This window comes from Rhinoderma darwinii, chromosome 1, assembly GCF_050947455.1.
Source record: "Rhinoderma darwinii isolate aRhiDar2 chromosome 1, aRhiDar2.hap1, whole genome shotgun sequence".
Lineage (NCBI taxonomy): Eukaryota > Metazoa > Chordata > Amphibia > Anura > Rhinodermatidae > Rhinoderma > Rhinoderma darwinii.
Genome location: NC_134687.1, coordinates 23,418,737 through 23,444,876, shown reverse-complemented (window position 1 = coordinate 23,444,876; position 26,140 = coordinate 23,418,737). Strand labels below are relative to the sequence as shown.

At 39.6% G+C, this 26,140-nt stretch overlaps 1 protein-coding gene across 2 annotated transcripts in view; it reads left to right on the top strand.

Moving 5' to 3' along the window:
- The window catches only part of LOC142720063 (histamine H2 receptor-like), a 105,934-nt gene that overhangs the window by 27,210 nt on the left and 52,584 nt on the right, over nucleotides 1–26,140 (top strand). For both annotated transcript variants that reach the window (XM_075848808.1, XM_075848807.1), the window contains exon 2: nucleotides 24,549–24,836. In XM_075848808.1, the coding sequence (XP_075704923.1) occupies nucleotides 24,565–24,836 (272 nt within the window). In that variant the 5' untranslated portion in view covers nucleotides 24,549–24,564. The remainder of the gene's footprint in view (nucleotides 1–24,548; nucleotides 24,837–26,140) is intronic.

Genomic DNA, 26,140 nt, shown 5'->3' with positions numbered 1-26,140 from the left:
ACACCGCCCGGAATCCGGGACGGTTGGGAGGTATGATATACATACTAGGACATGGTCTTGGTAACGAATGTTGAGGTGTACTATTTTTCTGTGTCTCTGGACAATTTGTTTCCATCTTGTCCCTCTTGCTCTCTCATATATTTTTAACAGTGCTTTTCATGCTATCGTTATTTGATAATATGTTTAATAAAGATTTCCTTTAAATATCTGTTGGGCGCTTTATCCTTCTTTTTGGTTCATATGTAGGTTTTGTTGTCTGTTCATAAAGGGCCCTTTATGGTTTAGTTGGAGGTAATTTGTAAGTTGTGCATTCCATTCAGTGACTGCAAGCAGAGATCTTGGAAAGTTTGAGAATGGAGAAGTGTTTGTATCTGCTTGGTACAGGTTGGGTGACCGGTTGACCAAATACAGCTTCCCATAGCCTTTAAAATGGCTGACTGTTCAACTTCCTGCCGCATCTAAGAGGCATCCCATTAGCATATGCAAATGTTATAGTCAGAACAGGTCATATACATATTACAAAAGCAGAGATAACATACAGTATTACAGAGAAATGATGTATAGTGTGATAGTTTCCAGGATATTGTGTAATTCTATAAATATGCAGTTGTGTGCTCGTCTGCTCTTGGTCCCAATTCCTGTTTGGTTCTTGAATTTTCCTCTTCTTTCAATGATTTGAGTCACATACTGAAATGTCCCTGAGGCTGTGTTCCTGTTTAGTGATATCTACTCCGCTATGTATCTCGATGAGCTCGCCTTTTGAATAACTTACGTACAAAGAATATTTTCCTTTTGTTGTATGTACTAAGGGCCTTTTACCTCTGAAGATAGAGCCTGCCTTTCTTGAGTTTTGGGAGATTGATAATTATACAAATGCCATTGGAAATTTCTAGCCATATCTTCCATTGCTCTATCCTACAGAAGTATATAATAGTGGAGAGGTTTATCTTGTTCAAAATATCTATACCTGTCTATAATCTCACACATCCATGTAGCCTGAAGTACTGGCATATAGTCATTATATCTTCATATAACCCGACAGATCCTGATACAGCCAGTATACCTCCATATTACCAGTATACCTCCATATTACCAGTATACCTCCATGCAGCTAGTATACCTCAGTGTAACCTCATCCATCTCCATATAACCAATAAACCTCCCTATAACCTCCCACACCACCACAGAAACCAATATACCTCCACATAACCAAAAACAACAACATATACCCAGTATGCATCCATATAACCTCACACATGATTTAGCCAGTTTACTTACATATAATCTTATATACAGTATATAACAAGTATACCTCCATATAACCACATACAACACAATTTAGCCAGTATGTCTTCATAAAACCTCAAATACCACCATATAACCAGTATAGGTCCATATAACCATTATACTTCCATATAATCCTATACACCACCATATAATCCTATACACCACCATATAATCCTATACACCACCATATAATCCTATACATCACCATATAATCCTATACACCACCATATAATCCTATACACCACCATATAATCCTATACACCACCATATAATCCTATACACCACCATATAATCCTATACACCACCATATAATCCTATACATCACCATATAATCCTATACATCACCATATAATCCTATACATCACCATATAATCCTATACACCACCATATAATCCTATACATCACCATATAATCCTATACACCACCATATAATCCTATACACCACCATATAATCCTATACACCACCATATAATACTATACACCACCATATAATCCCATACATCACCATATAATCCTATACACCACCATATAATCCTATACACCACCATATAATACTATACACCACCATATAATCCTATACACCACCATATAATCCTATACACCACCATATAATCCCATACACCACCATATAATCCCATACAACACCATATAATCCCATACATCACCATATAATCCCATACACCACCATATAATCCTATACACCACCATATAATCCTATACACCACCATATAATCCCATACATCACCATATAATCCTATACATCACCATATAATCCTATACACCACCATATAATCCTATACACCACCATATAATCCCATACATCACCATATAATCCTATACACCACCATATAATCCTATACACCACCATATAATACTATACACCACCATATAATCTTATACACCACCATATAATCCCATACACCACCATATAATCTTATACACCACCATATAATCCTATACACCACCATATAATCCTACAAACCACCATATAACCAGTCTACCAGGGGTGACATTTGTTTCCTTATTATAGAAGCTTTTTTCTTGATTCTCCTAATTTCTTGCTAAATGACTTATCTCAGACATGACTGATGTTCCGCAGATTTTCACAGCAGAATATTATAAGCTGCGTTCATGGATACGCTTTCCTGGGGTTCACTGTTTTTGAATATTTTGACATAAGCAAACAATTCAGTAACGCAGCAGGTCATAACGCTGTCTGAAGTAAGAGACTTCCAGCGGAGATCGTGTATAATAGCTGGGTATACATCATCTACGCCGTCTCAGCCGGCCATCTATGTTATGTTCAAATACTCAGAAAGTGAGAATAGTTCATGGAGCGACCCATTAACAGAGAAACGTACACATACTGGAATAGCGGTGTGCGGGAACAATACCGAAGGAGGGGAGGTTTGAATAATCTTATCCCAGAGATATCTTAGAACTAGAGGAATATCACATCGACTTTCATCTAGCTAAGAGCAAACACCTATAAGTATCAAATAAAAGAGACAAGTGCCAATTACAGGCTTATTATATCCATGTATTATGGTAACTCTTAAGAAAGCAGCCACAGTCTACTATGATATTATTCCTCAGTCTTATATACACCGCTCATCCAGAACATTATAACATAGAATAACATAGATTCTCGTTACATTGGCATCTGACAAGGGGTGGGATATATTACGCAGCAAGTGATCAGTCACTTCTTGAAGTTGAGGTGTTGGAAGGAGAAAATTTGGCAAGTGGATCTGAGCGACTTTGACACTGGTCGAATTTTAATGGCTAAAAAACGGATTCAGAGCATCTACAAAACGGCCGGTCTTGTGGTGTGTTCCCAGTATGCAGTGGTTAGTACCTAACAAAAGAGGTCCAAGGAAAGACAACCGGGGAATCGGCCACAGGGTCATGAGCGCCCAAGACTCATTAATGCGCATGGGGAGTGAAGGCTAGCCCGTCTGGTCCCATTGCACAGAAGAGCTACTGTGGGCAAAATTACTAAAAAATGTACTGCTGATGATAGAAAGGTGTCAGTAGAAGCAGAGAATCACAGCTTGCTGCACAGCCTCAGACCGGTGAGGGTGCCTACGCTGACCCCTGCCCACTGCCGAAAGCACCTGCAATGGGCACGCAAACATCAGAACTAGTCCATGGAGCAATGGAAAAAGACGGCCTGGTCTGATGAATCACGTTTTCTTTAACATCATGTAAATGGTCGGGTGTGTGTGTGTCGCTTGCCTGGGGAAAAGATGGCACTAGGATGCATTATGGGAAGAAGACAAGCCGGCGGAGACAGTGTGATACCCTGGACAATGTTCTGCTGGAAAACCTTGGGTCATGGCCTTCATGTGGATGTTAGTTTGACAAGTATCACCTACCTAAATATTGTTGCAGACCAAGTACACCCCTTCTTTGCAACAGTATTACACTCTAATGGCAGTGCCCTCCTTCAGCAGGATAATGCCCCTGCCGCACTGCAAAAATTGTTCAGGAATGGTTTGAGGAAGATGACAAAGAGTTCAAAATGTTGACTTGGCTGAAATTTCCCCAGATCTCAATTTGATGGATCATGTGCTGTCCAATCCATGGAGGTCTCACCTCACAACCAACAGGACCTAAATTATCTGCTACTTCCTTCTTGGTGCCAGATACCACAGGAACCTTCAGAGGTCTTGTAGAGTCCACTTCTTAACAAGTCAGAGCAGTTTTGGTGACACGAGGGGGACCTACACAATATTAGGCAGGTGGTTTTAATGTTTTGGCTGAACGGTGTATGTTCTCAACCCAGTGTTTATTGCTTTAGAAAGTATAATTGTTTTCAGAGGGGTACACAGAATTCATAGGGCCCCAGAGCGAACCTATGAATGGTCGAAATTACCACTAAGATCTCAGCTCAATGTCCATGATTCCATTTTTAAGTTCAACATTCAATACTGATATAAGTTTTATAATATATTTGTGCAGGGCAGCGGTTTCTGTTTTTTATGATAAACAATATAATTCTGACTGTATATGGATATATATACAGCTCGTATTAAAGATTTATGCAGCAAGCTTCCGTTACAGGGGGCTGCATGTAGGCACTGTAACAGTGACATGCATGGGAAACAGTTACCACCACAGGACCCATAGTAGATTTGTGCCCTGTCTCTATGGTCGGTATACCATGATTAGTTTCATAAAGAGGTGTTAATTCATGTGTCAGTGGGACTCACAAACAAAGTAATAAAGTGAGAAATAAATGAAGACTTTGATCATTCAGATGGGAAATTTATAAAACAGCAGGGTATGACCTTAATATTTTCTTCTAAAAATCAGATCTATCATCCTCTGGAAAAAGTAAGACATTTCAATTTCATTTTTTACTTCCAATCATCACCCCCTGATAAATAAAACAATTTATTTAAGCTGTAAAGAAAAGCAGGTAAAGGAAGATGACAAATATGGTGAGCATATTTTTGTTTTGTAAAAATATGCCTCCTATATCTATACTATACCAGTAGAATAACTACTATAATACTGCCCCCTATGTACAAGAATATAACTACTATAATACTGCCTCCTATATACAAGAATATAGCTACTATAATACTGCCTCCTATATACAAGAATATAACTACTATAATACTGCCCTCTATATACAAGAATATAACTACTATAATACTGCTCCTATATACAAGAATATAACTACTATAATACTGCTCCTATATACAAGAATATAACTACTATAATACTGCCTCCTATATACAAGAATATAACTACTATAATACTGCTCCTATATACAAGAATATAACTACTATAATACTGCCTCCTATATACAAGAATATAACCACTATAATACTGCCCCTATATACAAGAATATAACTACTATAATACTGCCCCTATATACAAGAATATAACTACTATAATACTGCCCCCTATATACAAGAATATAACTACTATAATACTGCCCCCTATATGCAAGAATATAACTACTATAATAGTGCCACTATATACAAGAATATAACTACTATACTACTGCCCCCTATATACAAGAATATAACTACTATAATACTGCCCCCTATGTACAAGAATATAACTACTATAATACTGCCTCTTATATACAAGAATATAGCTACTATAATACTGCCTCCTATATACAAGAATATAACTACTATAATACTGCCCTCTATATACAAGAATATAACTACTATAATACTGCTCCTATATACAAGAATATAACTACTATAATACTGCTCCTATATACAAGAATATAACTACTATAATACTGCCTCCTATATACAAGAATATAACTACTATAATACTGCTCCTATATACAAGAATATAACTGCTATAATACTGCCTCCTATATACAAGAATATAACTACTATATAACTACTATAATACTGCTCCTATATACAAGAATATAACTACTATAATACTGCTCCTATATACAAGAATATAACTACTATATAACTACTATAATACTGCCCCTATATACAAGAATATAACTACTGTAATACTGCTCCTATATACAAGAATATAACTACTATAATACTGCCTCCTATATACAAGAATATAACTACTATAATACTGCCCCTATGTACAAGAATATAACTACTATAATACTGCCCTATATACAAGAATATAACTACTATAATACTGCCCCTATATACAAGAATATAACTACTATAATACTGCCCCTATATACAAGAATATAACTACTATAATACTGCCCCAATATACAAGAATATAACTACTATAATTATCTTTTTTATTTGAAAACTTGCAACAAATCATTACAATACCTTTGCAATACACTCATAACAGATAAAGAAAATAAACGTATGTCTCTTAATAACATCACAATCATTAAACAAACCATAATATATGAATATTGCTCCAGTATAGATTGTTTCAACTATTTTTCATGATATTATTCTAGACAGTATTACAGGAGAGTTCTTCTTTATTGGTGACCGGGCAGCATCGCGCACACCACAGAGGGTACACGGTCACCACATTTATGACATATAGTAAACCTCTATGATATAAACGGAGTTCGGGCTAGAAGTCTCCATACAGCAGCAAAGAGCTTCACTGTCCCACTAGATGTGGTGACTGCAGGGACACAGCAGGGACATTACTCTGTAGATAAGTCTCTTGTATAAAGAGGACATTGGTTTTGTCGCCAGACAGACGCTGGAATATCGCTTGCCGCCTGCTCCTATTCTTCACACTGTTCACATTAATAGAGGTGATTTTCAGCCTCATCTTGGTTACATGTCTTTCCTACTTTTTTTCCTTCTTCCACTGCTATGTCCTGTAACACCCCATCTTTTGGTGGACATTGGGGGGTCAGCATCTTCATCCTGAGGTTCGTCATGAGGTTCGTCATCTGGGTTGTGTGAGGAGACTTGCTCTATCTCTGCTTCTTCTTCCTGTTCATCTTCCCCCAGCGCACAGTAACGTCCCCCAGTTATCGCCAGCACTGGAGACTCCGGTGATTTCTTTGCAGCAGTGATTTTTTTCCTAGAAGAATCATCTGTTTTACTTCTCCTTTTAACCGTCTGAAATCCCTCCTCATCCATACTGGTCGCTGCGGCTGGATCAGCTGGTTTTTTACTGGTCGCTGCGGCTGGCCCAGCTGGTTTTTTACTGGTCGCTGCGGCTGGATCAGCTGGTTTTTTACTGGTCACTGCGGCTGGATCAGCTGGTTTTTTACTGGTCGCTGCGGCTGGCCCAGCTGGTTTTTTACTGGTCGCTGCGGCTGGATCAGCTGGTTCCTTACTGGTGTTGGGCAGATGTTTAGATGTATTGGTGACAGAATGACTGGATATTTTACTTTTAGCATGACCTCTATTTTCAGTGGCTGGTGACACTTGTGCAGCATCCACAGATGGGACATTCGTCTCTGAAGCAGGGTCTCTGGTACTTCGGCTCACATCATCGCTGGGACTTCCAGGTTCTGGGGTTGTATCTACACATATGGAGACATCCTCCTGCTCTTCCTCCATGGCTTCTTTAAAGGTCTCCTCTTTATTATGTTCTGCATGTGGACACTCCCGGAATGTATGTCCTGGTCCCAAGCACAGGTTACAGATGACAGGTCCTGTACAATCATCCTTCACATGCCCAAACTGACCACATAGTGAGCACTTAATACGGGAACAGTTGAATGCCACGTGTCTGCCCCCACATCTATGGCACAGTCGCGGTTGTCCAGGGTAGTAACATATGCCTCTCTCCGAGCCCAGGTAGAAGGAGTGCGGCAGATGTCTGGTCACTCCATTCTCCTGAACCAGCTGGATCTTGACAGTATATCCTCCATTCCAGATCTCCTCCTCATCATAGATCTTTATTGGCAGTCTCTTCACCTCACAATATCTGCTCAACCAGTGCTGCAAATCTGCCAGAGCCACCACCTCAGACTGGAACAGGACGGTGGCGGTGACTACCTGGGGTTTAGTCAGCTGGATGACATGTAGATGCTCCCACATCGCGTGCTCCTTTGTATCGTTATAAATACTCCAGAATAAGTCTAGACTATATTGCAGCTTGAAACTGATGTCATAATTCCTGCTGGAGGGAACGTGGATCAGAGCGAACACCTCAGAAGCTTTAAACTTCAAAAACTCCTTCAACAAAACTTTCCCAATGTAGAGTCTGGAGGGGAGGTTTTCCTCTGGTCCTGAGTACCTGATTCTGACCGCATTCCTCCTCTGAGGTGTGGGGTTAGTCGGTCTTGTGACGCTGGAGAACAGTCTCCTGTACTGAGGTCTGTCAGCAGGTGGGTCAGGACTGGACCTCTCCTCAGCTGATTGTACTGCAGATCCTCCTGTGTCTACTCCTGATCGCTGTGTAACCTGCACTCCATTCACTGACACTGCGGACGGCTGAACCTCCAGAACAGGGTCCGCAATGTCCGCCTCAGCCTGTGCCGCTGGTTCATCAGATATCAGACTGTCAATCACCGCGCTGAGCGAGGTCTCACTTACAATGTCAGTATATGCGGCACTTTGTTGCTCACTCCCAGGAGTGCCACTCGCATTCACTTCATCAGTACTGCACATAGAGTCTACTGCAGTTAACCCCTCGTCAGCTGGCACACATTTCTCTGCAGCTTTAGCAGCATTTGTGTTGGCTGATTGCACAGACCCCACACATGATGAGAGATGTGATCCTCCAGCCACTGCACACTCATATCTTCCAGGGTTTCCCTGTGCCACAATATTATACACAGTCTTATAGTCAGTGTCTTTTTTTGCAATGATATTTTTTCTCTTCACAGTTTGGGCTCTGGTCTCCCTTTTGTTCTCAATTGCCCAGTTCTTTATTTTGGGTACTGTGCATGATTCTTTCTGCAATCTCTCCTTCAATATCACCAGCTCACGTGTGCAAACATCCAGACACTCACATTTCATCAGCTTTCCCTTTGGATCAGTCTCTTGGTTAATTTCAGTTCTCAATTTGCGAACTTGCATTTCCATTTTAAAGATATTTTTCTTTGTCATTTTTGTGCACAATTCACCAACATCATGAGATTCAGTTGACTCACCAGCCACCATTTCCAGATCATCACCTCCACCATCTCCATGCTGCAGGCCAAACTCCAGACTCTGGGCTTTCCCAGGATCATCAGCCCAGGACCCCTCCCCTCCACCTGGGTCAGAAGCCATGCATAGTCCTAACAGGGAGCTCACAAGTACACGTCTATCCTCTCCTATGGACAAGAATAGAACTACTATAATACTGCCCCTATATACAAAAATATATCTACTATATTACTGTCATCTATATACAAGAATATAACTACTATAATACTGCCCTCTATATACAAGAATATAACTACTATAATACTGCCCCCAATATACAAGAATATAACTACTATAATACTGCTCCTATATACAAGAATATAACTACTATAATACTGCCCCAATATACAAGAATATAACTACCATAATACTGCCACTATGTACAAGAATATAACTACTATAATACTGCCCCCTATATACAAGAATATAACAACTATAATACTGCCCCTATATACAAGAATATAACTACTATAATACTGCTCCTATGTACAAGAATATAAGTACTATAATACTGCCCCTATATACAAGAATATAACTACTATAATACTGCCCCCTGTATACAAGAATATAACTACTATAATACTGCCCCCTGTATACAAGAACATAACTACTATAATACTGCCCCCTATGTACAAGAATATAACTACTATAATACTGCCCCCTATATATAAGAATATAACTACTATAATACTGCACTCTATATACAAGAATATAACTACAATAATACTGCCCCCTATATACAAGAATATAACTACTATAATTCTGCCTCTATATACAAGAATATAACTACTATAATACTGCACTCTATATACAAGAATATAACTACTGTAATACTGCTCCTATATACAAGAATATAACTACTATAATACTGCCTCCTATATACAAGAATATAACTACTATAATACTGCCCCTATGTACAAGAATATAACTACTATAATACTGCCCTATGTACAAGAATATAACTACTATAATACTGTTCCTATATACAAGAATATAACTACTATAATACTGCCCCTATATACAAGAATATAACTACTATAATACTGCCCCAATATACAAGAATATAACTACTATAATACTGCCCCTATATACAAAAATATATCTACTATATTACTGTCATCTATATACAAGAATATAACTACTATAATACTGCCCTCTATATACAAGAATATAACTACTATAATACTGCCCCCAACATACAAGAATATAACTACTATAATACTGCTCCTATATACAAGAATATAACTACTATAATACTGCCCCAATATACAAGAATATAACTACCATAATACTGCCACTATGTACAAGAATATAACTACTATAATACTGCCCCCTATATACAAGAATATAACAACTATAATACTGCCCCTATATACAAGAATATAACTACTATAATACTGCTCCTATGTACAAGAATATAACTACTATAATACTGCCCCTATATACAAGAATATAACTACTATAATACTGCCCCCTGTATACAAGAATATAACTACTATAATACTGCCCCCTGTATACAAGAACATAACTACTATAATACTGCCCCCTATGTACAAGAATATAACTACTATAATACTGCCCCCTATATATAAAAATATAACTACTATAATACTGCACTCTATATACAAGAATATAACTACAATAATACTGCCCCCTATATACAAGAATATAACTACTATAATTCTGCCTCTATATACAAGAATATAACTACTATAATACTGCACTCTATATACAAGAATATAACTACTATAATACTGCCCCCTATATACAAGAATATAACTACTATAATTCTGCCTCTATATACAAGAATATAACTACTATAATACTGCTCCCTTTATACAAGATTATAACTACTATAATACTGTCCCGTATATGCTGCTCAGCTTTACTCACTCGGGATGTAACTCGCACAAGTGGTGGGGGAGATGGACTGTGTCCTGGAGAGGATGGGGCCACTCGCAGAGTCCTATAAAAACAAGGAACGGTTTTCTACTATGACCGACAGACAGAACCTTGATCCAGAGTTCAGATTCTCTGATGCGGACTCGGGGTCCGATATTTTCCCAGACGATCCCCGACCAGGGACCAGACCAGTGCTGCAACCTGCAAGGTTCTCATTTCTAGAAGGGGATGCACAGAAAGAGAAGAAAGAAAAACAACTAAAATTTGCAGCAGTGTCTGAACAGGGGCATGGAAGTCCGATACCAGCACAGGCACCACAAGTCCCAGGAGGCTCAGCACAACAGCAGGACAGTGGACGTTCATCCATGTGTCAGGATGATGCGCTGACACAGCAGAGCTGTACTGCTGGGGCACAGACTGGGGAGAGTGGGAACGTACAAGAAGGGTTGGTGGTTGGAGGGAACGCACGGCTTGTGTATGATGTAGGTTTATCTGATGATGACATAGAGGTTGATGGGTCAGAAGATGTCCAGAATAATGTGCTTGATTTACCCCCTTTAATTGTAAGTGCACAGGGTGTGACAGACCCCTCTAGAGCTACACTCGCCCTATAAGTCAGGACAGTGAGACCCACCAGCCTCCTCCCAGAAATGCCTGGAGCCGCGGCACTGCATCTTTTACCTCTGGCGCTAGCTATACAGGCCAGGTCTTTAAAAGGAGGAATGTGGTGAGGTTCAAGCACAAGGGCGCCAAGGAGGACCTTCCAGATAGGAGGTTTGTGGTCCGAGAACTTCTGTGTCACTAGATGGGTTTTGTGCCAGCAAATATCTTGGCAGTAATAAATCTACCAGACAGACAGGGCTATGATGTCAGCTTTAAGCTTACGCCTGACTTGGATAGATTCTGGGCAAATTTTTCCAAGTTCAGGGACAAAACCGGTTGGGATAAATTTAGTTTTATTCCAGTGTCCAAGCCAGATACCGTTGGTGTCAACATCATCTTTTGGAATGAAGCTGTTCCTCCCCAGGATATTGTGGTCTGGCTCAGGCGGCACTGTGACCTGGTGTCTGACCTGACCAAGTACAGAGATGCTGATGGTATCTGGACTGGAGGGTGGAGGGTTCTGGTAAAACTGTGCCAGCATAACAATGTAACTTTACATTTACCCAATTCCTTCTTCATTGGGAGAGAAAAGGGTGTTTGCTTTTATCCTGGTCAACCCAGAAAGTGCTTCAAGTGTGGTAAGACCGGTCACCTGGCAAACGTCTGCACCGTGGTAAAGTGTAACCTGTGCGGTGAAGTTGGCCATCTAAGTGCCAACTGTCAGAATGTCCGATGTAATCTGTGTGGGAGGGTAGGTCACCCGTACAGGGACTGTCCTGACGTGTGGCACAATATTTGTAAGCAGATTCCTGTTGAGGAGTTTATGACTGAGACGGACGCTGTAGAGGAGGAGGCTCTAATGTCAGGGTCAATAATGACCAGACAGGAGGTCCAGCAGGAGTCAGGTCATCCAGGTCCAGAACATCAGCAGTCGGACAGTACACAGGAGACCATGGAAGTTGTCCCTCGGGACCAGCCACCGGGAGCCTCTTCTTCTGCATTACCATCTGAGGAAACGAAGGGTATGCAGAATAAAAGGAGGAAAAAAGACCCGTCCTCTCATAAGCATGAGGGAGAGGAGGAAAGAGGCAGAAAGAAAGGGAACAGAGCAGAAGTAATGGTCGTATCTAATAGATTCAATGTCCTGTCAGAGTCAGATGGAGATTTGGAGCGAGAGTTATTAAGAATAAACGGTGAATATGAAGACGACGCAGGGGACCATCCCCCAATAAAAAAGAAACCTTGCACTGTAGAAACCCCAGGACCGTTAGATATGGAAACAGGTGGTCGGCAGAGTGACCCCAATTCTTAGTTATTATGATGGGGTCATTTATTTGCTTTTCTTATTGTGCTGTGCTCTGATGGCCGGGTTTTCCTTAAAAGCTGCTTCCAGCAATGTAAACAGTATTAAAGTGAGGAAGACGAGGTTTACAGTCTATGATCATCTCCGGTATCTGGATTTGGATGTCATCTTCATGCAAGAGACTCGTTTAACCACAATTGGGCTTATACGTGAGGCGGAGAGAGAGTGGAGGTCCGGTCCTTCTTTCTGGTCACTGGCTGTGGAGCCTTATGCCGGGGTCGCTATACTGTTTAACACCAATGATGTGACTGTACATAGGTTAACGGAGGTGTGTATGGGACGGTGTCTGGTTCTGGAAGTTACAATCCACGGTAGAAGGCTCCGACTCATTAATATCTATGGCCCACAGACAGTGACTGACAGGGTCCAGCTTTTTAATGATGTGAAACCATACGTCTTTACCTCTGTTCCTGTGGTTATGGCTGGGGATTTCAATGTCACGAGGACAGCAGGTGACAGATCCTCTGGCAGAGCAATGACCAGGGACTCAAATGTCCTAAATAAAATGATCTTACAGGCAGGCTTGAGTGATGTCTTCACACAGGGTGGTAGGAAGGCAAAATTCACATATTGTTGTGCTGACAGGAACAGTAGGATCGATTTGGCTTTTGTCAACGCTACAGAGATGGTTACTGGTATGAGTGAAAAAGTGGTCCCTTATTCAGAACATCAGTGGCGCTGTGTTTCTGATTAGGAGCCACTAAACGGCCAGATATTGGTAGGGGGCTATGGAAACTTAATTCTAGTCTCTTAGACGATAGTCATGTGCAAAGTTGTGTTGTCTCCCTCTTGCAAAGTCAATTGGAGAGAGTAGATTTTTATGATGGTGCTGCTGACTGGTGGAAGGATGTCAAAAAGGACATTGCATCGCTCTTAAAGAGACTGTCAATTAATAGAGGAAGGAGTAAGTACAGCCAGTATCTGAAGCTGCGTAGAGAACTAGAGTCACTTTATTCAGAGCATAAGGATGACAGAGCAAAGATCGATCGACTGAAATCTGAGATCAGGCAGTATCAGTACAGTAGATACACGTCCCTGCCTCTGGAGAGGGATTATGGGCGTTTAGGGACGCCTGATCCGTTTGAAAGTTGCCAAGACCAAGTAAAAAACAGAGTGGTCACAGGTTTGGTGGATTCCCAGGGTGTTCTTCAGGAATATCGGGAGGGCATTCTGGGTGTGGTGAAATCCTACTATTCTGTCTTGTTTCAGAAAAAGATATTGGATAAAGAGAAAATTACTCAATTCTTGAGGGCAACTGCAAGCCCTGATACTGCTAATGTGGATTTTTCACCCTTGACAGCAGAATTGACAGTGGAGGAAGTTATTGAGGCCATCAACAACTTGCACCAAAAGAAGGCACCAGGTTCGGACGGTATAACAGCCGAATTTTATAAGGAATTTAAAAACCTCTTAGCACCAATTCTTGTGAATGTGTACAAAAGCTGCCTAGAAAACTATCTGATGCCTTCCTCCATGAGAGTGTCTTCGTTGATTTTTCTGTCTAAGGGTAAAGACCCTAGTGACATCGAGAACTGGAGGCCAATTGCCCTCTTGAATGTTGACAGAAAGATTTTGGCAAAAATTCTGTTTTCTAGATTGGTCTGTTTGTCCCCAGCATTGTTGGCAGGCTCCCAGTTCGGCACAGTAAAAGGGCGGAACATCTCTGGGGCCGTTATCTCCATCAGGGAAATGTTTGAGAGATGTAAAGCTCTTAGGTGTGGGAGACCAGGCTAAGGTGTCTAGGTGTCTAGACCAGGCTAAAGCCTTCGACAGAGTAGATCATGATTATCTATGGGCCACTTTGTTAAAGTACGGTGTTCCGGGACAATTTATTGATTGGCTGAAAACTTTGTATTGTGAGGCAGAGAGTTTTTTGATCAATGGCTGGCAGGGCAACACATTCGGGGTTGAGGCGGGGGTGAGACAGGGTTGCTCGTTGAGTCCACTTCTGTATGTTTTTGCCATAGACCCATTTCTGAGGTTACTTCAGCAGTGTGAATTTCGAGGCGTACCGATCCCGCGTTGCTCACCCCTGAGTGTTGTCGCCTACGCGGATGATGTGACGGTAGTGATATCTGAGCCTAGTGAGGTGCAGATGTTGTCTGCAGCCATCAGAAGCTACTCTGAGGCCTCGGGGTCTCTGGTCAACCTTGAGAAGAGTGAAGCTTTCTGGGTATTACACAGTGATCCAGACTTTGATCTGCCACAATTTGCGAAAGCCTCCACCGATATTAAGATTCTAGGAATTAAATTTGGGAGGGATGATAATGCCAAACTAAATTGGGAGCAGAAATTGGAGGCCGGATATGCAAAGGTTCAGTGATGGAGAAACTGGAGGCTGACCTATAGTGAGAGGGCTAAAATGTTGAAGACTTACCTGGTCCCCGTCTTCTTGTATGTTTCTGTCATTTTTCCTTTGCCAGAATCTTTCTCAACTAGGCTCTTTAGCCTGTTCTTCCAACTTTTTTGGGGGAACAGGTTGAACCCAGTAAAAAGAGGGATTACTTACCTACAGAGGAGAGAGGGTGGGTTGGGTATGTTGAATCCAAGGGTTTTCTTTGACTCCTTGTTTCTTAAAATAAATTTTGGTAACCTAAACGTAAATAACAGTGCCCTGTGGGTAAACAGTATCAGGGATTGGATATTGCCTTTTGCAGAGTCTTGGATACGGGACGGCAGTCTCAAAAGGGGGCGATTGACACGAGACTTCCTTCCCCAGTATCTGGATTATGGTCTTAGATGTCTGAGGAGATGGGGAATAGACAAGTCCTATATTGAGAGTAAGACCAGGAGAGATCTATATTTCACCGTATGTAGGACTTTCTTTTGTTTACAGCCGGCACTTAACCCCTTCCCTCTTTAGCCACTTTTGACCTTCCTGACCGAGCCTCATTTTTCAAATCTGACATGTGTCACTTTATGTGGTAATAACTCCGGAATGCTTTCACCTATCCAAGCGATTATGAATTGTTTTCTCGTGACACATTGGACTTTATGTTACTGGCAAAATTTGCTCGATATGTTCAGTATTTAATTGTGAAAAACACCAAAATTTAGCGAAAAATTGCAAAAATTAGCATTTTTCTCAATTTAAATGTATCTGCTTGTAAGACAGGCAGTTATACCACCCAAAATTGTTGCTAATTAACATCACCCATATGTCTACTTTAGATTGGCATCGTTTTTTGAACATCCTTTTATTTTTCTATGACCTCACAAGGCTTAGAACTTTAGCAGCAATTTCTCACATTTTCAAGAAAATTTCAAAAGGCTATTTTTACAGGGGCCAGTTCAGTTGTGAAGTGGCTTTGAGGGCCTTATATATTAGAAACCCCCAAAAAGTCACCCCATTTTAAAAACTTCACCCCTCAAAGTATTCAAAACAGCATTTAGAAAATGTCTTAACCATTTACACATGTCACAGGAATTAAAGCAATGTAGAGGTGAATTTGACAAATTTCATATTTTTTTGCAGAAATAAATTTTTAGTACAATTTTTTTTATAACACAGAAGGTTTTACCAGAGAAATGCAACTCAATATTTGTTGCCCAGTTTCTGCAGTTTTAGGAAATATCCCACATGTGGCTGTAGCGTGCTACTGGACTGAAGCATCGGCCTCAGAAGCAAAGGAGCACCTGGTGGATTTTGGGGCCTTATTTTTGTTAGAATAAATTTTAGGCACCATGTCAGGTTTGAAGGGCTCTTGCGGTGCCAAAACAGTCAAAATCCCCCAAAAGTGACCCCATCTGGGAAACTACACACCTCAAGGAAATTATCTAGGGGTACAGTGAGCATTTTGACAAATCAGCTTTTTTACAGAAATTATTAGAAGTAGGCCGTGAAAATTAAAATCAACATTTCTTCAAAGAAAATGTAGGTTTAGCGATTTTTTTTCTCATTTTCACAAAGACTAAAGGAGAAAAAGCACCGTAAAATTTGTAAAGCAATTTCTCCCGAGTAAAACAATACCCCACATGTGGTAATAACCGGTTGTTTGGAGACACGGCGAGGCTGAGAAGGGAAAGAGCGCTATTTGGCTTTTGGAGCTCAAGTTTAGCAGGAATGGTTTGCGGAGGCCATGTCACATTTACAAAGCCCCTGAGGGGACAAAACAGTGGAAACCCCCCACAGGTGACCCCATTTTGGAAACTACGCCCATTGAGGAAATTATCTAGGGGTATAGTGAGCGTTTTGACCCAACAGGTTTTTTGCATAAATTATTGGAAATAGGCCCTGAAAATGACAATCTAAATTTTTTCAAAGAAAATGTAGGTTTAGCTAATTTTTTCTCATTTCCACAAGGACTGAAGGAGAAAAAGCACCGTAAAATTTGTAAACCAATCTCTCCCGAGTAAAACAATGCCCCACATGTGGTAATAAACCGTTGTTTGGAGACACGGCAGGGCTGAGAATGGAAAGAGCGCTATTTGGCTTTTGGAGCTCAAGTTTAGCAGGAATGGTTTGCGGAGGCCAGGTCACATTTACGAAGTCCCTGAGGAGACAAAACAGTGGAAACCCCCCACAAGTGACCCCATTTTGGAGACTACACCCATTGAGGAAATTATCTAGGGGTATAGTGAGCTCTTTGACCCCACAGGTTTTTTGCAGAAATTATTGGAAGTAGGCCCTGAAAATAAAAATCAACATTTTTTCAAAGAAAATGTAGGTTTAGCTTATTTTTACTCATTTCCACAAGGACTGAAGGAGAAAAAGCACCACAAAATTTGTAAAGCAATTTCTCCCGAGTAAAACAATGCCCCACATGTGGTAATAAACAGCTGTTTGGAGACACGGCTTGGCTTAGAAGGGAAAGAGCGCTATTTGGCTTTTGGAGATCACATTGAGCAGGAATGGTTTGCGGCGGCCAGGTCACATTTGCAAAGCCCCTGAGGGGAAAAAACAATGAAAACGCCAAAAAAGTGACACCATTTAGGAAACTACACCTCTTGAGGAATTCATCTAGGGGCGTAGTGAGCATTTTGACCCCATAGATGTTTCATAGAATTTATTAGAATTGGGCAGTGAAAATAAAAACAATCCTTTTTCTTCAATAAGACGTAGCTTTAGCGCAAATTTTTTCATTTTCGCAACAAATAAAGGAAAAAAAGAACCCAACATTTGTAAAGCAATTTCTACCGAGTGCGGCAATACCCCATATGTGGTCATAAACTGCTGTTTGGGCACACGGCAGGGCTCAGAAGGGAAGGACCGCCATTTGGAGTGCAGATGTTGCTGGATTGGTTTCTGCGCGCCTGTGGGCCCAAAACAGTGGAAACCTCCCAGAAGTGACCCCATTTTGGAAACTACACCCCTCAATGCATTTACCTACGGGTTTAGTGAGCATGTTAACCCTGCAGGTGTTTTGTAGAAATTAGTGTGAACTCGATGTTGCAGAGTGAAAATGGGATTTTTTCCACAGATATGTGGACAATATGTGGTGCCCAGCTTGTGCCACCATAACGAGACAGCCCTCTAATTATTATGCTGGGTTTCCTGGTTTTAGAAACACCCTACATGTGGCCCTAATCTCTTGCCTGGACAGTCGACCAGGCTCAGGAGTGAAAGCGTACCATGTAAAATTGAGGCCTAATTTGGCGATTTACAAAGTATTGGTTCACAACTGCAGAGGCTCAGATGTGAAATAATAAAAATAAACCCCATGGAAGTGACCCCCACTATGGAAACTGCACCCCTCAAGGCATTTATTAAGGGGTGTAGTGAGCATTTTCACCCCACAGATCTTTTCCATAAATGAATGCGCTGTGGATGGTGCAAATTAAAAATTTATATTTTTCCCTAGATATGCCATTCAGTGGCAAATATGTTGTGCCCAGCTTATGCCACTGGAGACACACACCCCAAAAATTGCTAAAAGGGTTCTCCCGGGTATGACGATGCCATATATGTGGAAGGAAACTGCTGTTTGGGCACGCTGTAGGGTTCAGATGGGAGGAAATGCCATTTGGCTTTTGGAGCGTGGATTTTGCTTGGTAGTAGTTTTGTTTGGAGTCTTACTGGTGTTTCCGTTTATAATGTAGGGCATATGTAAGCCGGGCGGAGTATATAAGGGGCATAGTCAGGTGGTATAATAACGGGGTAAAAAAAAACAATAAAATAATCCATAGATGTGTGTTACGCTGTGAAGCAATCCTTTCCGCACAGGCCGGTGTCGCACTGATAAATGGTGTCATTTCTTATCCCCCTTTTGGTCCACACTCCGCGCCTTTGTAGTTTGGGGAATTTTGCTGGGAAAGTGTTGTCCTGGTATAATACGGGCACCGTCGCTTCCAGCGGATATGTTTGGGCCCTCCCTTTCCTGGTTCCCTAATTTTAGGTCCTTGAAAAATCGCCTCTTCAAACAGAAGAAATGTTCCCCTCGGGCACAACTGCATATTTTTTTATTTCCTGACTTATTGGAGCCATAACTAATTTTATTTTTTCATAGACGTAGCGGTATGAGGGCTGGTTTGTTGCGGGACGCGCTGTAGTTATTATTGGTACCATTTTGGGGTACATGCGACTTTTTGATCACCTTTTATCCTATTTTTTGGGATGCCAGGTAAACAAAAAAACGCAATTCTGGCACAGCTTTTTTCGTTGTTTTTTTATACAGCGTTCACCATGCGTTATAAATTACATGTTAACTTTATTCTGTGGGTCAATACGATTCCGGCGATACCTAATTTATAGAACTTTTTCATGTTTTACAACTTTTTGCACAATAAAATTACTTTTGTAAAAAGAATGTATTTTTTCTGTCGCCAAGTTGTGAGAACCATAACTTTTTAATTTTTTTGTCGACGGAGGTGTATGAGGGCTTGTTTTTTGCGGGACGAGCTATAGTTTTTATAGGTAGCATTTTTGGATACGTGCGACTTTTTGATCACTTTTTATTCTAATATTTGTAGGGCAAAGTGACCAAAAAACAGAAACTCTGGTAACGTTTTTTACGGTTTTTTTTACGCTGTTCACCGCGTGCAATAAATAATATAATATTTTGATACCTCCGGTCGTTACGGTCGTGACGATACCAAATACATATGGTTTATTATTATTTTTCAATAATAAAGGACTTGATAAGAGTAAAAGGGGGATTGTGTTTTATTTGATTACTTGAAACTTTTACTGTTTTCAAACTTTTATTTTGTGCACTTTTTTTTACACTTTTTTATACTTTTTTTACACTTTTTCTCAAGTCCCACTAGGGGACTTGAAGTTCCAACGGTCAGATTTTTTTTTTTCTAATACATTGCACTACCTATGTAGTGCAATGTATTAGATCTGTCAGTCATTCACTGACAGCAAGCCGATTAGGCTTCGCCTCCCGGCGGGGCCTAAATCGGCTTCCGTAATGGCAGAGCAGGAGACCATTGTGTCTCCTGTTGCCATAACAGCAGTCGCCAGTCCCGATTGCCTGTCAGGGCTGGCGATCTGCTAGTAACCGCTACGATGCAGCAATCGCTTTCGATTGCTGCATCGAAGGGGTTAATGGCAGGGATCGGAGCTAGCTCCAGTTCCTGCCGTTACAGGTGGATGTCAGCTGTACAGTACAGCTGACTTCCACCGCTGATGACGCCGGATCAGCTCCTGACCCGGCGCCATCTTGCCGGCAGCTACGGAAGCCGATCAGGCTCCGCCGCCGGGCGGATCTTGACCGGCTTCGGTGCTAGGCAGACCGGGAGGCCAGTATTAGGCCTCCGGTTGCCATTGCAGCCACCGGAACCCCGGCAATTTCATTACTGGGGTTCCGATGAGCTGCAAACACCTTAAGTGCAGCGATCGCGTTTGAGCGCTGCACTTAAGGGGTTAATGGCGGGGATCGAAGCTAATTTCGGTCCCCGCCGTTACAGCCGGATGTCTTTATGCCTTTATGTTAAAGGGAATCTAAAATATTTGAGTCTGTCAGATCGGAAGTGTCCCTTGGGTTGTCAACAGGAGGAGACAATGGAGCATTTTATAACCGAGTGCTGGGGAGGACAAAATATATGGCAAGAAATATCCTGCAAGTTAAAAATCCCAAGACTACAGTCTCTAAAATACCCAGAAATTATTTATGGAGTACCAGCTAATGTAAATAACATTGACCGGGGGACCTTGTATCTGATAATTAATGTAGTCAAATATTACCAGTGGCATACAAGAACCCGAATGTCCATTTATAACGAGCCATTTCACCATATGTCAGCCGTAAACCTGATCATGTCAGAACTAAGGTGGATCAAATCCCTAGAAATTAGGAAAAATGGGAAAAACACAGCATTATGGAGGAATGTATATATAGAATAATGTTAGTTCTCTGTATAATGCAAACTTGTTGTTGGTTTTTCTCCATCCTTTCTTTTTAACAGCAATGGACTCTTGTTAAGTTAAAGTTATTTTCTAGTTTATTTTTCATCATCATGTATGAGTTCTGTTAAATTGTAATTTGCTTTGGAATTTTGATGGAATGTTAAATTTGTTTGTTTTTTACTAATAAAAATCGCCCCCTATATACAAGAATATCACTACTATAATACTGCTTCCTATATACAAGAATATAACTACTATAATACTGCCCCTATATACAAGAATATAACTACTATAATACTGCTCCCTATATACAAGAATATAACTACTATAATACTGCCTCCTATATACAAGAATATAACTACTATAATACTGCCTCTATATACAAGAATATAACTACCATAATACTGTCCCTATATACAAGAATATAACTACTATAATACTGCCCCCTATATACAAGAATATAACTACTGTAATACTGCCCCTATATACAAGAATATAACTAATATAATAGTGCCCCTATATACAAGAATATAACTACTATAATACTGCCTCTATATACAAGAATATAACTACTATAATACTGCCCCCTATATACAAGACTATAACTACTATAATACTGCCCCCTATATGCAAGAATATAACTACTATAATTCTGCCTCTATATACAAGAATATAACTACTATAATACTGCCCCTATATACAAGAATATAACTAATATAATACTGCCCCTATATACAAGAATATAACTACTATAATACTGCTCCTATATACAAGAATATAACTACTATAATACTGCCCCCTATATACAAGAATATAACTACTATAATACTGCCCCTATATACAAGAATATAACTACTATAATACTGCTCCTATATACAAGAATATAACTACTATAATACTACCCCCTATATACAAGAATATAACTACTATAATACTGCCCCTATGTACAAGAATATAACTACTATAATACTGTCCCCTATATACAAGAATATAACTACTATAATACTGTCCCCTATATACAAGAATATAACTACTATAATACTGCCCCTATATACAAGAATATAACTACTATAATACTGCTCCTATATACAAGAATATAACTACTATAATACTGCTCCTATATACAAGAATATAACTAATATAATAGTGCCCCTATATACAAGAATATAACTACTATAATACTGCCCTCTATATAAAAGAATATAACTACTATAATACTGCCTCTATATACAAGAATATAACTACTATAATACTGCCCCCTATATACAAGAATATAACTACTATAATACTGCCCCCTATATGCAAGAATATAACTACTATAATTCTGCCTCTATATACAAGAATATAACTACTATAATACTGCCCCTATATACAAGAATATAACTAATATAATACTGCCCCTATATACAAGAATATAACTACTATAATACTGCTCTTATATACAAGAATATAACTACTATAATACTGCCCCCTATATACAAGAATATAACTACTATAATACTGCCCCTATATACAAGAATATAACTACTATAATACTGCTCCTATATACAAGAATATAACTACTATAATACTACCCCCTATATACAAGAATATAACTACTATAATACTGCCCCTATGTACAAGAATATAACTACTATAATACTGTCCCCTATATACAAGAATATAACTACTATAATACTGCCCCCTATATACAAGAATATAACTACTATAATACTGCCCCTATATACAAAAATATAACTACTATAATACTGCTCCTATATACAAGAATATAACTACTATAATACTGCCCCCTATATACAAGAATATAACTACTATAATACTGCCCCCTATATGCAAGAATATAACTACTATAATAGTGCCACTATATACAAGAATATAACTACTATACTACTGCCCCTATATACAAGAATATAACTACTATAATACTGCCCCTATATACAAGAATATAGCTACTATAATACTGCCCCCTATACACAAGAATATAGCTACTATAATACTGCCTCCTATATACAAGAATATAACTACTATAATACTGTCCCCTATATACAAGAATATAACTACTATAATACTGCTCCTACATACAAGAAAGTAACTACTATAATACTGCCCCTATATACAAGAATATAACTACTATAATACTGCCCCTATATACAAGAATATAACTACTATAATACTGCCCCAATATACAAGAATATAACTACTATAATACTGCCTCCTATATACAAGAATATAACTACTATAATACTGCCCCCTATATACAAGAATATAACTACTATAATACTGCTCCTACATACAAGAATGTAACTACTATAATACTGCTCCCTATATACAAGAATATAACTACTATAATACTGCTCCTATATACAAGAATATAACTACTATAATACTGCCCTCTATATACAAGAATATAACTACTATAATACTGCCCCTATATACAAGAATATAACCACTATAATACTGCCTCCTATATACAAGAATATAACCACTATAATACTGCCCCCTATATACAAGAATATAACTACTATAATACTGCCCTCTATATACAAGAATATAACTACTATAATACTGCCCCTATATACAAGAATATAACCACTATAATACTGCCTCCTATATACAAGAATATAACTACTATAATACTGCCCCTTATATACAAGAATATAGCTACTATAATACTGCCCCCTATATACAAGAATATAACAACTATAATACTGCCCCTATATACAAGAATATAACTACTATAATACTGCCCCCTATATACAAGAATATAACTACTATAATACTGCCCTCTATATACAAGAATATAACTACTATAATACTGCTCCTATATACAAGAATATAACTACTATAATACTGCCCTCTATATACAAGAATATAACTACTATAATACTGCCCCCTATATACAAGAATCTAACTACTATAATACTGCCCCTATATACAAGAATATAAGTACTATAATACTGCCCTCTATATACAAGAATATAACTACTATAATACTGCTCCTATATACAAGAATATAACTACTATAATACTGCCCTCTATATACAAGAATATAACTACTATAATACTGCCCCCTATATACAAGAATATAACTACTATAATACTGCCCCTATATACAAGAATATAACTACTATAATACTGCCCCTATGGCGAGACAAGGTTTTATTCTTCTACATGCTATTTTTTTTTATTGTAACTGTTGTATGTCATGTCAATAAATGTAATGAGCTTTTATCAGTGATCCCCATACAGACCGGGTAACATCTGGTCATGAGGGTGTTATTATAGACTGGTGTCAGGCAATGTGTGAGCTGCTGTCACTTTTTAATGCTTCTGTTCTTTGGAGTTATATAACTAGAACACATACTGTATACTGATTGGTAATATTTTCATCTAGTCTATCCTCCTATTAAACATAAACCCTACTCTCTAGTGTCTACTGAACTGCTGTAAAAGACCATCGAATATTACGTGCAGAACACATTTCGTCCTACGAAACCAATTATCTGCCTCTTCTCCTTTTGTGTTATAGATCATAAGGGCTGAAAATGCCGATGGAGAAAAATGTGTCATTGACCTTGAACTTCTCATTTGGCTCCTCTGTGATGAGAAGAGATGGGAATAAGACGTCTGAAATAGCTCCTCAGCAGATGGTCGTTGGGTTCTTACTAAGTGTAATTGATCTGGTCACCTTCTTGGGGAACACAGTGGTTTTTATTTGCCCTGCGGTGGAAAAGAGACTAAGGACGGTGACGTACATGTTCATCATGTCCCTGGCTATGGCTGACCTGCTGGTGGCTTGCCTAGTTATGCCTTTTAGGTAAGAATTATTTTCCATTCTATATTATACAGCATTACTACTTGACGTTCTGTTCATATAGATTTTCCTCACAGATTTCCGCTTTTGCAATGGAATGTAAAACATGCAGATTTTGCCACGAATTTGCGGCAAAATACGTGGCTGAATAATCTGAACGTATCCGAACCCCCCCCCCCCCCCCACTCAACCACCTCTCCTGTGTTTAAAAAAATAGGGTATCTACCATATATTAATTCTCTTAAAGCCACCAAAAAAAAAACATGTTGAAGGCACCATTTAGATTTTTTTATGGTGTTTTCCTTCTGCAGTGTTAAAGAGGACGTGTCACTATATCATATAAGTTTAATTGGTTTACTGACGTGAATAGTGCAGTCTCCCTGTTTTTTTTGTTTTTTCCTGGACCTTCCCATTTCAGAGATATGGCCCACAGTTTTGTTGGCTCCCTATTTGTTAATTTGCTGTAGTTAGCCAACGGGGTGGAGCTTCCCTGTCTCTGATGCTGACCAATTAGGTAGTTCACGCCCTGTTGGCTAACTACAGCAAATTAGGATGGATGGAGCCAATACAACAGTGGACCATATCTCTGGCACAGGGGGGGGGGGTCCAGGAAAAAGATAGGGAGACAGTGCTATTCAGGTCATAAAAAGCAGTTCAACTTATATGACCTAGTGACAGGTCCCCTTGAACCTGTATTGGTGACTTCATATTCTTATGGTTGTTGTTTTTTGATTTTGTTTTTTTTTGCAGTTTCAGGCATGATATGATATGTAATGTCCTTTAAACCTCATTCACTCGACAATAGTTTGGCTCCGTACATCCCCTGAATTAAATGAAGCCATAAAACAGCGCCCACAGAAGGTTATGAGGCCTTACTGCACCTCCAAATTCATAAAGAGGCATATGGGGGTTTTCCATTGGATTGTTTCTAGGGGAGAATATCTCCATAATACGGCATCGTACGCAGGGATCAATGCTTCATCTGTACAGGCTCCGCACACGCGGCTCAACATATCAGATAATTGTTGGAAGATCCTGACAATTTTTATAGGATCCACCAAGAATTGAATGAGTATGAGGGCAGCGAAACTGTCCCCTGATTTCTGCTGTAAGGGAAAAAATGGATTGGATTTTTCACGTTTGGCGGTTGCTTATGCTTCTATCCCATAAATGCCTGGTGGGTGCGTATCCCAACACTGAGACCCCCCCACCATTCAAGATAACTATGGTCGGGTTACCCAGGTTAAAGAATTCCCGGCCACCACACTTTCCACACCGTTCAATGTTGAGGTGGTTACGCTTGAGTG